Source organism: Diceros bicornis, chromosome 12, assembly GCF_020826845.1.
Source record: "Diceros bicornis minor isolate mBicDic1 chromosome 12, mDicBic1.mat.cur, whole genome shotgun sequence".
NCBI classification, from domain to species: Eukaryota; Metazoa; Chordata; class Mammalia; order Perissodactyla; family Rhinocerotidae; genus Diceros; species Diceros bicornis.
The window spans coordinates 4,139,152-4,152,658 of NC_080751.1; the positions used below are offsets into that span (position 1 = coordinate 4,139,152).

Below are 13,507 nucleotides of genomic sequence, written 5' to 3' on the forward strand. Positions count from 1 at the left end.
CCCCTCACAGGTCCTTGGTTAAGTTAGTTCCTTCCTCCCTCCCTCCCTCCTTTCCTCCCCCCGCCTTCCTCTCTCTTTCCCTCTTTCTTTCTTTCACATCTTTATTGAGGTAAAATTCACACACCATAAAATCCACCCATCATACACTGCAATGATTTTAGTATATTTACAGACTTCTGCAATCATCACCATAATCTTTTAGGACATTTTCATCACCTTCCCCCAAAAACTCTATGCCCATTAGCAGTCACTCCATTCCCCCCTCTCCAAAAGTCCTAGGCAACCACTAACCTACTTTATGTCTCTATGGATCTGCCTATTCTGAACATTTCATATAAATGGAGTCATATATTATGTGGTCTTTTATGACTGGCTTCTTTCACTTAGCATCTTTTCAAGGTTTATCCATGTTGTAGTATGTATCAGTACTTCATTCCTTTTTATTGTCAAATAATTTCATTGTGTGGATATACCACATTTTGTTTATCCATCCATCAGTTGTTGGACATTTGGGTTGTTTCCACTTTTTGGCTATTATGAATACTGTTTCTGTGAACACGCATATAGGTATTTGTTTGAGTACCTCTTTCTGGTTCTTTTAGATATCTACCTAGGAGTGTAATTGCTGGGTCATAAGTTAACTCTCTGTTTAACTTTTTGAGGAACTGCCAAACTATTTTCCAAAATGGTTGCATTATTTTACATTTCCATGAGTAGAGTATGAACATTCAATTTCTCTACATCCTTGCCAACACTTGTTATTTTCTGTCTTTTTTATTGTAGCACTCCTAGTAGGTGTGAATTGGTATCTCATTATGGTTTTGATTTGAATTTCCCTGATAACTAATGATGTTGTACATCTTTTCATGTGCTCTTTGGCCATTTGTATATCTTCTAAGGAGAAATATCTATTCAAATTCTTTGCCCATTTTTTGATTGGGTTATTTGTCTTTTTATTATTGAGTTGTAAGAGTCCTTTATATATTCTGGATACCAGTCCCTTATCACATATATGACTTGCAAGTATTTTCTCCCATTCTGTGGGTTGTCTTTTCACTTTCTTGATGGTATCATTTTCAGCACAAAAGTTTCTAATTTTGATGAAGTCCAATTTATCTGTTTTTTCTTTTGTCACTTGTGCTTTTGATGTCATATCTAGGAAACCATTGCCTAAGTATGTTTTCTTCTAAGAGTTTTATAGTTTTAGCTCTTAAATTTAGGTCTTTGATCCATTTGAGTTCATTTTTGTATATGGTGTGAGGTTGGGATCCAACTTAGTTCTTTTGCATGTGGCTCTCTGGTTGTTCTGGCACTGTTTGTTGAGAAGTCTTTCCCCTCTGTTTGCTTTATTTTTTCTTACAGCTCTGCCTGGAGCCCTTCCCTCCCTTTGCCTCCCTGTTACTCATCTTTTAAATTAAAGCTCAGCTGAGGGGTTACCTTTTCTAAGAAGCCTTCTCTGATCATCCATCTCTCTGTCTTCTAGAAGCCCCTTCATCCCTTAATCCTAACACTTGTCACTGTGGTATTTTAACTGTTTGTTTTCCCCACCTGTGCTCCAGGCAAGCCCTTGGGAGACAGCGGTGGTGTGCTAACCTTTTACATCGATTAATATTCACTTATGTATATTAAATTCCAGAGGGAGGGGGGATATTACTTGAACCACAGTGTGATGTCTCATCTTTGAACACTGGATTGTACAGAAAATCCACAGTTAAATAACAGGCAATTCTTTGAGTACTTTCAGTAATGTACATTGTTTATTATCCCTTTGAGAAATAGGACAGATACCTCCTGTTCAGCTCTTCATATCCACCAGTAGCCAAAAAGCTCCCCCATCCTTTTCCTCCTAAACCATGGAATACGAGTCCTCCATTCAGGCTGATGGGGCCTGTTTTAAAACTTAAGTTCACTGCTGGACCAATAACAGTCTCTCATGGGTGCTAGTGCTCCGCCCTGATGGGCTCCAGTGAGGACTCCTGACCAGTAACAGGCTCTCATGGGTGCTAGTGCTCTGCCCTGCTGGGCTCCAGTGAGGACTCCTGACCAGTAACAGCCTCTCGTGGGTGCTAGTGCTCCGCCCTGATGGGCTCCAGTGAGGACTCCTGAGCAGTACTCCCCGAGAAGCGTGATGGGAGTACCTGATGGGCGGGTCAGTCTCCCCAGCCCTACTGCCTACATGGAGCAGGGGTGATGCTGCCTGAACAAAACTGGTTCCCTAAGAAGAAGGAGCAGGAAGTGGAGACTGAGTGGGCAGCCCATGTGACCACCACATCAACCCAGTTCTAAAAGATTTCTAAAAGATCGTTATTTTTTCCAATTATAAAAATAACACCAAAAATTCAAATAATGCAGAAATGAATCAATTAGAAAGTCCCCAGTAATCTGTGGGGAAAGAAAGAAGAGGGGGCAGTGGTATAAGTTGGACATGTTTGTAAAAGTCCCAATCAGTTCAGAAATTACTAAAGTAGAAAGTAAAAGCCTGCTATAACCCTGGGAATTAGGAGTAACTTTTATTCTATTACTTGAGACTTTTTTTGTGTGTGTGAGGAAGATCAGCCCTGAGCTAACATCCACTGACAATCCTCCTCTTTTTTCTTGAGGAAGATTGTCCCTGAGCTAACATCTGTGCCAGTCTTCCTTCATTTTGTAAGTGGGATGCCACCATAGAATGGCTTGATGAGCAGTGTGTAGGTCCGTTCCCAGGATCTGAACCCATGAACCCCAAGCCGCTGAAGCGGAGCGTGCAGAATTAACCACTACACCACTGGGCTGGCCCCAAGATTTTTTTTTAAGTAGCTTTTTAACATTTTTGACCCTGTCAAAATGCCCCACTCTTCACAATGGTCCTGGCAGGACATCTCGCTTCATCCCAGGTCGAGGGAGCAGTATGTGCAAAAAGCACGTGCCTCAGAAGGCTTTGCAGGTTAGAGGAACAGCAAGAGTTGGATGTTGCTGAAGATTTAGGGTGGGCATCGCAGGATATGAGACTGAAACCGAGACAGGGCCAAAGAGTGAAAGGCCTTGAATGCCATACTCAGCAGCTCCTAAATTTGATATCTGGTTGTGCATCATTAAAGCAAGAACAGAAACCCTATCTCAAGTCCCCAGAGGAGAAGAAATGGCCAAGGAAGCCAACCGGTGTGGCCCCAGTGTTCTGAATGGCTCTGAGACAGAGTTTAGTATGAGCTCTCTATAAAGAACACCCTGTCTCTAGGCTGTTGGTGGAGAGTGATTCTTAACCACCTGGAGCACTTGGATAAATGTGAATTATTGTGCATGTATACTGGCAGAAGAGGGTCTCAGAGCCAGAGGGTAGGGCCGTGTTAGCTTTGTTGACTACACTCAACAACTTGCAATGTTAGTGGGACCCTGCGAGCCCCGTTGGACACTAAGCATTGTCTGGTTGCACTGGACCTGGCCTGCATTTAATACAGCAGCAGAAGTGTGGCTGTGTTGTTGTGGATTTTGTATTTTCTTTTTAAACATGTCTCTTAATGTGCCATTTGTTAAAAAAGATCCCTGTGGTCTCTACAGGGATGCTTGGACACTTTGGAAGTGTGGCTCAGATGTGAAACTGCACTTAAAAGAGTTTGAGGAGGGCCAGCCCGGTGGTGTAGTGGTTAAGTTTGTGCACTCTGTTGTGGTGGCCCAGGGTTTGTGGGTTTGGATCCCGGGCGTGGACCTACATGCCACTCATCAAGCCATGCTGTGGCGGTGTCCCACATACCAAATGGAGGAAGATTGGCACAGATGTTAGCTCAGGGCCAGTCTTCCTCACACACACACACACACACACATAAAAGATGTTGGAGGAGAGGTGAGGACACATTCATGTCAGTTTAGGTTTAGGCCACCTGGCAATAGGAATTTAAACTTGGCCCTTTCTCCTCAGAAAGCTAGAGACCACATACTACCCTGGGGACTGCATTCTGTGCTATACAGTTAATTATGGCCAAATTTGTTTCTTCTCTTTGACTCTGCAGACCTACACCCACATATTTAAAGTAAGCAGACTAACCCCAGGCTGAGTTATTAAATTAGTCCAGGCATTCACACCTCCAAACTGATTCTTTTCTCTCCTTGGTACTGCTCCTGTCTTTCCCCAGACCATCCTGCATAGATACAGGAAACTAAAGCTTTGATCTAGGGTTCAGTGCTTTAACCAAGATTACACTACTGGTTGAATAGGTCTAGAACTGCTCTAGCATCTGGATCTTCTGATTGTTTTTTCTTAACATAAAATATGATTCAAAATGCAATAAGATTTACCCCTTGTAGGCATACAGTTTGGTGAGTGTTAGTAAATTTATACAGTTAGACCACCATCACCACAATCCAATTTTAGAATGTTCCACCACCCAGGTTAGTTCCCTGCACCTCCTTGTAGTTAGTCCCCCTCCTCATCCCAGCCCCAGGCGACCACTGACTGGTTGAGTTTTTACTGTGGTATTCTCTCTGTGACTTGGCCATTCAGGTTTTTTTCTGATTTTAACCAGGTAGAAGTTATAGACAGCTAACTGTAATGTGAGTTATAGTTATATAAAGGTGGCAGTTGCTTTGCCCACAGGTGCTGTTCTTGTGTGAGGGCATTCAAGCCTTCAGAGGTTTCAGGCACTGTGCACAATGCTGTGGGCATCACAGCAGCCCTGTGAGGCAGAGACCAGTACCAGAGTTCACCAGCATGGAAATGCAAGTTCCATGAGGTAACTCATGCTCTCAGTTCACAGGGGCTGTGACTGTTGGGCTCCTACCCAGGTTTGGTTAGCTCCAGACCAGAAATTCTCCTTCACCCTGAATGCTGTGCCCTGTCCTGGATTTAAATGAATGAATGAATGAATGAATGAATGAATAAGAACATTGCCTTTTACTAAGAATTATGCCACTTACCATATTTCTGAGAAAGATTGTCCTAAAAATTGTGGAGTAAACATGAAAATGGAGATTTTACTGAGTAAAAGTTACTTATATTTCTGAGAAGGATTATCCTAAAAATTATGAATTAGAAATGAAAATGGAAATTTTGCTGAGGAAAATTACTTTGGTTTTTTTATACCCTTCTGTGAATTTTCACGTTGTGGTTTTCCATGGCAAATCGCCAGTCATTCACAGTTGGAAATGTTGGATTCCCAAGGGGAAGGGGAGGGAAATCCCAACTCACCAGGTCTCGGGATGACGCGGGCCCACAGACACAGAAGACCGAACTTGATGCAAACGCAAGAGGTTTATTGAACGGAGCTCCGGGTCGACTCGTGTCTCTCGCAGGAGACAGAGGGGTCGACCCCGAGCCTTAGGGGGCAAGTTCTTTTATAGGATTTGGGAGCATAAAGCGGGAAAAGGTTGGCGCGGTTTTACATGATTGGTTAATTCAAAACATTCAGACAGTTACATTTTATGGCGCGAATTGCTACGGCGCGAAACAGCTATCAAGGTGCACACACATGTCCCCATCTGGCCCCCCTCCACCCCGACCCTCCCAAACTTATCCCTCTGTAGCACTCCCTTGTTCTCAATTTTCTCTGAACAGTTTAGGGTGAGTCTTCCGCGAACAGAGTCAGTTGGGATCGATAGACTCTATTCATAGAAGACTCGCCCCAACTGCCCCTTAAGGTGTTAACATATTAAATTTTTAACATAATTTACATCCTTCAGAACTACCAGATGGCTGTTTATTCTTGGATGTGGGCAACAAGCAAAGCTCAGTCTGGAAGACTTTTACAAATTGAAGCCCTCATTTTCATGCCTTGATTTGAGAGAAGTGGGAGCTGCCGTATCTGAGCATCACCAGTGCTCTGCTTCCCAGTGCTCCTCCCCGTGGGCGGTTGCCGTCCAGCCTCCTCCGCCTCCCTCCTCACTGGCCTGCTGTGGCTTCCAGCTTTGGAGCAGAGCAGAGGAAAGTCACGTGTTTCCTCTCTTTATCATCGCATGCAGCTGCGCCAGGCAGGGTTCTCCTCCCCGAGGCATTTTTCTGAGGCATTTTTCTTCCTGGCTTTGAAGAGGGAGGATAGAGGCTGAGACAGTTTCTGGTCGGAAGAAATTATCCTGGGGGCTTTCTCGGGGCTTGTTATACATCTTTAGAAAAGTTGAAACAAAAGAAAAAGAATTGCTGTGGCTTTAGGCATTTCCAGTGGCATTTAGAACATCTGTTGCACCCACTGTGAGTGAGGCACAGGATGGGTCATGGTCAGAGGAGGGTTACTAAGCCTTGTGCTCTGCCTATAGTCTAGAAAATTAAGTTTGAAGCCTGAGATGGAACTCTTTGCCAGAATGGAAATGGAATGAAATTTCACTCCTTCCCAATGAAACTTCTAAAGAGAAAATTTGGCAGCCCCGGAGAGCTGTGCACGGGTTTCTGGCTGGATCACCTCCCTCTCTTTCCCATTATGAGTCAGTCACTAAGCTTCCCTGGGTCTTGAAAGGGAGGAAGACTATCTTCTACCCACTCTGGGTCCTTCTGGCTGGGCTATAAATTAAATTGACATGAGACCGAATAGCAGGAGGAAACCAAACAAAGCTTTGGGAGAAACCCAGGAAACTGGGTAACTTGACAAAATGGTGGAGGTTTTCACCTTAAATAGCATATTCAGGTAGACAAAGGAGAATGTTGGGGGTGGGGGAGTCAGCTATGGGAGATTAGCAGAAAGCACAGTAATCAAGAGTATGCAGATTTAAGTCCTCACCTTCCGTACTGTTAAGAGTTTCTAGAGATAAGGTCATCCCCCCTTCTTCCTGGTACAGAGAGGGAGACACCTTTATAAATGGAGATTTCCCTTAAACAGAACTTTGATAAGAATGGGCTTAGCAAGGACCCTCCCAGTCTGTCCATGCCCAGAGCTAAATTCCTTGTTTAACTTCCTTATTGTGAGGTGGCCAATTCTGATTTCCCACAGTCTCTTTTGGCATCTCTCAGATGTTCGTTTCTGTCCTAGGAGATTTGTAAAACCTCCTAGATTTGTAAAACCAGATGCTTGGGATGTCATTCTATAGTGAAGAATTAGACTTTTTCTTCTCTAAAAATTGCTGTTCCTAACCTTTGGGCCTACAGTCTGGAGACAAATGTGTATAGTATGGGTGGCCCCTCTCTCTGCCTGCCCCCACCGTTGGGCGTTAAGTGCCTGCTGGGTGCAGAGTGTCACCAGCTTGGCAGGCCTGGTTGGGGCAAGCCCTCCATTCAGGGGCTGCTGGGGTCATGACTGGTGCCTTGCTGGGCTCTCCCACTGGTTCTTCACGAAGATGCCAGTTCTATTCAAACTCTTGTTCTCGGTGGTGGTGATTGTGTGCTGCCCTCTGTAGGCAGAGGCTGTGGTTTTAGGAGTCTGGGAAGTAATCAGACCAAGGGAGCATGCCAGCGCGGCCCTCTTACTGGTTATGCCACCTTGAGCTCACGAAGTGAAGATACTGACGACTGTCTGGTGGGGTGTCAGGTGTCGTGATGGTGAACTGAGACAGTGACTATGCATACATAGCATCAGCAGCATCGTCTGAGGCTCAAAGAATATCTGCTCCCTTTTTCAGAAACGGGGCCAGATCCTTAAGATGTAGACATTGTGCTCTTCCCGGGTACTAATAAGCTTTGAAGCTCTAATTTAAAAAAAAGGAGAGAGAGAGTTCTGCTATAATAAGATAGATGTGTTCCTACAAAAAATTTATTATACAGAATCAGACAAAAATAACAAGGCTTTGAGGAAAAACATGGTGCATTTAAAAGATATACAACAATAATAATCCTCATAATAGTATTGACACAGTTCAAAAAGACGTTTGAGCCTAAAAATAAATATGCCAGTAAATATAAGACTTTACACGCACATGCACATGCATGTACACATGTGTGTGAAGGTACTTGGTGGGAGGAGGTGTAAGGCAGAGTCAAGGCTGCTGAATGTGGAGGTGAGGACAGAAGCACAATGATGAGGGAGAACTTGCTGCCAAGCAGTTCGGAGGCAGCCTTTGGCCGGACTGAGCCAAGAGCAAGACTGTGGGGCGAATGGGCATTTGCACCATGTTCCTCCGTGGCTTGCTGTGTTCAGCTGGGCTTGTGTACTTGGCATTCAGCAGTTGTTCCTTGTTGAGGCAAAACATTAACGTGCAGGGAACATTGTATACAAAACGAAGGCAACTTCTATGTTGATATGAAATCGTTCCCTGGTTACATTTAGAGCAATTTGCCTTCCAGACTGTATAAAGCTCGTTACCCCAACAGATAAGTAAGTCTATTTCTCATCCTGCTGGATAGGAGCCTGAAATATGAAATCTTTTTTTAATTGTGGTAAAAAAAACACATGACATAAAATTTACCATCTTAACCATTTTTAAATGTACTGTTAAGTATGTTCACCTTGTTGTGAAACAGATATCTAGAACTTTTTCGTGCTGGAAAACTGAAACTCTATACCCATTAAACAACAACTCCCCTAGTACCCACCATTCTACTTTCTGTTTCTATGAATTTGACTACTTTAGATACATTATGCAAATAGAATCATACAGTATTTGTCTTTTTGTGACTGGTTTATTTCACCTAGTATAATGTCCTCAGGGTTTATCCATGTTGTAGCATGTGACAGGATTTTATGAAACATGAAATCTTAAACACCTCAAAGTGTGTTTTTTACCCCAAATTTATTTGAACACAATTAGGCTGGGGGTAGGAGGGTGGGGGTCTTTCCTGCTTTGCTTGTGTAATGAAATAAATATTCTTGTTGAGTGCATCTCCTTGTCATGTGATTCTCCCAGGTTTTTTCCTTCAGGTTTCTAGCATCAGTTAACTCTTAAAAGCAGATGTTCTCTGTTAAAAGACAATAATCCACAAGAGGGCTCCATCAGACCCTCCAGGATAGTGTCATCTGTAAGAGTTTATTTCTAAGGCCAGCGAGTCTTTTAAACTCAGATTGGTGTGATTCCATTCCAGAGAGCTCAGAAATACGCTCAGCACGTCTTGCAAAAGGAATGCCGACCCAAGTTTGCGAAGCAGTCGATGGCGCGGTTGTTTGAGCACAGGTACAGCATGGACTTACCGCCTTTCGTGAAGAAGGTCCCCCAGGTGGATGACGCCGTGTACAAGTATGATCCTCCTTTTGGATTTCGGGAGTTCTCCAGTAAAGTCCAGACCCTCTTGGAAATATTGCCTGAGCACGACTTTCCTGAACACTTGAAAGCAAAGAGTTGTAGGCGGTGTGTGGTTATTGGAAGCGGCGGAGTACTCCACGGGCTGGAACTGGGCCAAGCCCTGAACCAGTACGATGTTGTGATCAGGTACATTGGTTTTAAAACCAACCCTTCTCCTGTTAAGTTCACTGCTGTTGGTCAGCGCAGCTCCAGGACCAGTAAGGGACACAGGCAGCCCTGCATGTCCCTGCCCCCAGGGGTCTTACTGATTGAGAAGTTGAAACTAAGATGTGAAATGATTGCAGGCCCCAACCTGTGCCATCATTTGGCAGAATCTTTTCCCAGGAGGTGAGGTTTGGAAGGATGGGTAGGTTCAGATAAGCCAGCAAAGGAGGAAGACTGCGCTAGGTAGGGCCACGAGGATGCGGGGGGAGGTTGAGGCAGTGGGATACCTGGCTTCTGGGATCAGGGCCGAGTGTGGGTGAGCCCTGGAAGGCGGTGCTGGCGGGGACCCGGAAAGCGCACAGAGGAGTTTGAACACATAACAGACAATGGGCAATCATCCTCGACTCTCTTTGCTTTAGCTGGCTAAAAATTGTTTTTCTGTTATAAAAGTAAAATATGTTTATTCTCGGAAATTAAAAAATACAGAAAAATATAAGCAAGAAAACTACTCATAGCACAAGTAACCAACCACTATTAATTTGCTGTAGTTTTTCCACTTTTGTTATATGCACTTAGTAGTGAATGCATTTATATTCTTATAAAAGATTTTCCTTTTTTAATATCATGAACAGTTTCTGAGGTCATGAAATATTCTAGGAAAACTAATTTTACTAAGTGCTTAGTATTCCTTTAAATGATGGTATTGTGTTATTTAGCTGCTCTTCTGTTGCTGAACATTTACAGTGTTTCCAGTTTCTTTGTTATTGTGAAAATGCTTTACATATTCCCATGCCTATGTCTGTATGTGCATGTCTGATTATTTCCTTGGATAATTGGCTTAAAGATATTTGAACGTTTTTAAGGCTTTTGATACATTTTAGTAAACTGTCCCTATCTTAAGGGTGTGCAGAACGAGGAACGTGATGAAATTGGGTCTTAATTGAATTTGTTCAGCAGTAGTGTGTGAGTTTGGTTGAAGGCAGGAGAGAATAGGGATAAGAGGCTGGGGTTAGAAGTCGCAGTCAGGGCACGTAATGTGTGAGAGGGAGAAAGTGGAAATAGAGGCTAAGGATCAAATCTGAGAGGTATATTGAAAAAGTAAATTACAGGACCTTCTGACAGTTTGACAGTTAATGGCAGGGGACACAAAGAATTTTAGTCTGGGGGCCTAAGACATTAGTGGAACTACTGTCAGAAATGGAGTAGTTGAGAATCTCTAGTTAGTGAAGGGAAAGGACAAGATCCGTTTCAGATATTTCGAACCTAAAAGTAATGATATGTTCATGTAATGCCTTTGTCTCCACTAGCTGTGATCTAGGGCAAGTTTCCTGACTGTGCTGGGCCTTTGTGTCCTCATCTGTAAATGGAGGCAGTGACAGTACATACCTCATAGGGTTACTGTGAAGACAAAATGAATTAACAGATGGAGAGCACTTAGATCAGTGTTGGGCTCATAGTAGATGCTCAATAAATGTTAGCAGCTATTTCTGGGGAAGGTGGGGACCAAGGAGGGGAGGGGGCAGGGGTATCAGGTGTTTGTAGGAAAGAACCAGACTTCTGTAAGGCTAAGAGATTGAAGAAACAGGTAGGAACGGAACTTTAAGGCAAAAAGGGTGCTATGGGCCCAGTGGCCAGAGAGCAGGGATGGTGTGAAGTGAGAGGGTGGGAGTGGGGTCAGGGCTGTGAGGGTTGTAAAGGTTGGGGTGAAGGAGGATGTAACTGCAGCCTTTCACTGGGTATTTTCTGTGCCAGGTGCTGTGTCACGTGCTTTAGATGTTCTCATTGCTCGGGGAAGCCATCATTGTTAGCCAGTGTCATAGATGAGCACACAGAGGCACCGTAGGGCCCAGGGTCCAGGCCACACCCCAGCATTCCAAATGCAGGGTTTTGAGGCTTTCAGAACCTCAACCCTGGCCCTGTGTGAGCAGCTGAATGATAATCTGTGCCCAGGCAGCCCTGGGGTAGGCAGTCAGGACCCCATGCCCATCTATTGGTGTGAGACTGGGATACGGGAGGAGAAGAGATGAGAAACCAGGGGGATCGACAGTGCACACTCCGGGCCAGAGGAGAGATGTGATGGAAGAGAAGGGCGGCCTTGAGCTAGCTTTGAAGAATGGTGGGATTTGGCTCTTCAGGGAGGAGGCAGGAGGGAAATCCACTGAGGAGCCTCACCTGGCAGGAAGAGAGGGGGCCCTGGGAGAGTGGGAAGGGGGCTGGGAAGGTGGCTCTGTGCCAATGATGGTGGGCCAAACTGGGGAGCATGGACTTCATGCATAGGCACTGGGAGGCCTCTGAGCACTGGGAACAGAGAGGAATGGTGACTTAGCCTGATTATGAGGGCGAAGATCAGTTAAGAAACTTTTTTTGGTAACTTTTAGGTTTAAAAGAATTCCAGACTTAACAGAAAAGTTGCAAGAATAGTACAAAGAACTCCCATTCACCCTTCTCCCATATTCCCCAATTGATAACACTTTATCACATTGGCTTTATAATTTTCTGTCCTTCTGTATTATTATTATTTTCTGAACTCTTTGAGAGTTAGTTGCAAATATCAAGGCCCTTTACCCGTAAATACGTCAGTGTGCATTTTCTGAGAATAAGGACATTCTATTGTAGAACCACAGAACCATTTTCAGAATTAGGAAATGAACACTGGTACAGTACAGACCTTATCTACAGTCCTTATTCACATTTCACCAGTTATCCCAGTACTGTCCTTTATTTAAAAAAAGAAAACAATGGGGCCGGCCTGGTGGCGCAAGCGGTTAAGTGCGTGCGCTCCGCTGCGGCGGTCCGGGGTTCGCCAGTTTGGATCCCGGGCGTGCCCTGATGCACCGCTTGTCAAGCCACGCTGTGGCGGCGTCCCCGGGGCCAGTCTTCCTCAGCAAAAAGAGGAGGATTGGCAGATGTTAGCACAGGGCTGATCTTCTTCACACACACAAAAAAAGAAAACAAAAAGAACATAATAACTGGTCCAGCATCATGCCTTGCGTTTAGTTGTCATGTCTAGTAATATCTTTTAATAATCCAGGTGTTGGGTATCTGAGATTTAGAAGATGAAGTGGCAGTGGAATAGAAAAGAAAGGTTAGATACAGATGGGATAATACAGATGAAGAACCAGACAGACTTATTTTGAAATTGCAAAATTGTGTAACTGGGTGAGTGGTATTGCTTTTGGAAGAATTCTGAGCATTTTCCCCAAAACAACCCCCCTGGTAAAGCCTTCATTCATCTAACAGTTGTACATGCCCCCAGTTCTTGCTTTCAGACCAGGCTGTGCTGGGGCCTAGTGCCCTCCCCGGCCCCGACCCTATCTATATAACTGCGGTCTGTGTCTGCCTTGCCCTGCTTTCTAGGTTCTCCTTTCTGATGACCTTTTTGAAATTCTGGCAAGAACCACTAATATCTGAGCACAATGGACAGCTCTCAAGGAAACATTAGTAGAGCCCAGAGAAAGCCCACAATTTAACACATTTGGGTTGGCTTAAAATGGCAGGACTAGATGGACTTGCTTGATGTTCAGAGATTAGATATGAGTATTCCTCGTGGACTGAAGACTGGATTCATCAGACACCTGGAAAGGGCAGAGCTGAGGGGTGACAAGACTGCTGGGAGGGATGCCCTACCCCCAACCACATACTCATTCCCGGTCCTAAAAAAACTGTACAGAACAGGATGCAGGCATTTTGTGTGATATGTTAAAGTAGTTGCTGGCTTGCTTTGTTGATTTGTCTTTGTCTTTTTTATTTAAATAGGTTAAACAATGCACCAGTTGAAGGATATGCAGAGCATGTTGGAAATAAAACTACTATAAGGATGACTTATCCAGAGGGCGCACCACTGTCTGACATTGAATATTATTCCAATGACCTATTTGTTGCTGTTTTGTTTAAAAGTGTTGACTTCAACTGGCTTCAAGCAGTGGTAAAAAATGAAACCCTGGTAAGCACTAGAAATTCAGCTATCAAATGTGCCTTCGTAGAAAGTGAAGGGGTCTCTAATTCTAATTACAGGCTTTTATTTTTAAACAAACTCAGTGGAATACATACTTTTGTGTTGTCTTTCAAATAACCACTCCCTTTGTAGAAACCTCTCAGAACTCCTCCTGGCAGTTGCTTTCAGAGCTTGATTGAGTCACATGTGAAAAATGTGATCATTACTTACTGGGAGTATCAAGTTTGAGACCCAAATTGCTATTATTGAGGTTGATCACCCGCCTTATTCACTAGGCTTGAA

At 44.1% G+C, this 13,507-nt stretch overlaps 1 protein-coding gene across 2 annotated transcripts in view; it reads left to right on the forward strand.

Annotated features, from left to right (window-relative positions):
* The window catches only part of ST3GAL5 (ST3 beta-galactoside alpha-2,3-sialyltransferase 5), a 57,139-nt gene that overhangs the window by 30,123 nt on the left and 13,509 nt on the right, over nucleotides 1-13,507 (forward strand). For both annotated transcript variants that reach the window (XM_058550775.1, XM_058550776.1), the window contains exons 4-5: nucleotides 8,909-9,252; nucleotides 13,027-13,213. In XM_058550775.1, coding sequence (XP_058406758.1) covers nucleotides 8,909-9,252; nucleotides 13,027-13,213 — 531 coding nt within the window. The remainder of the gene's footprint in view (nucleotides 1-8,908; nucleotides 9,253-13,026; nucleotides 13,214-13,507) is intronic.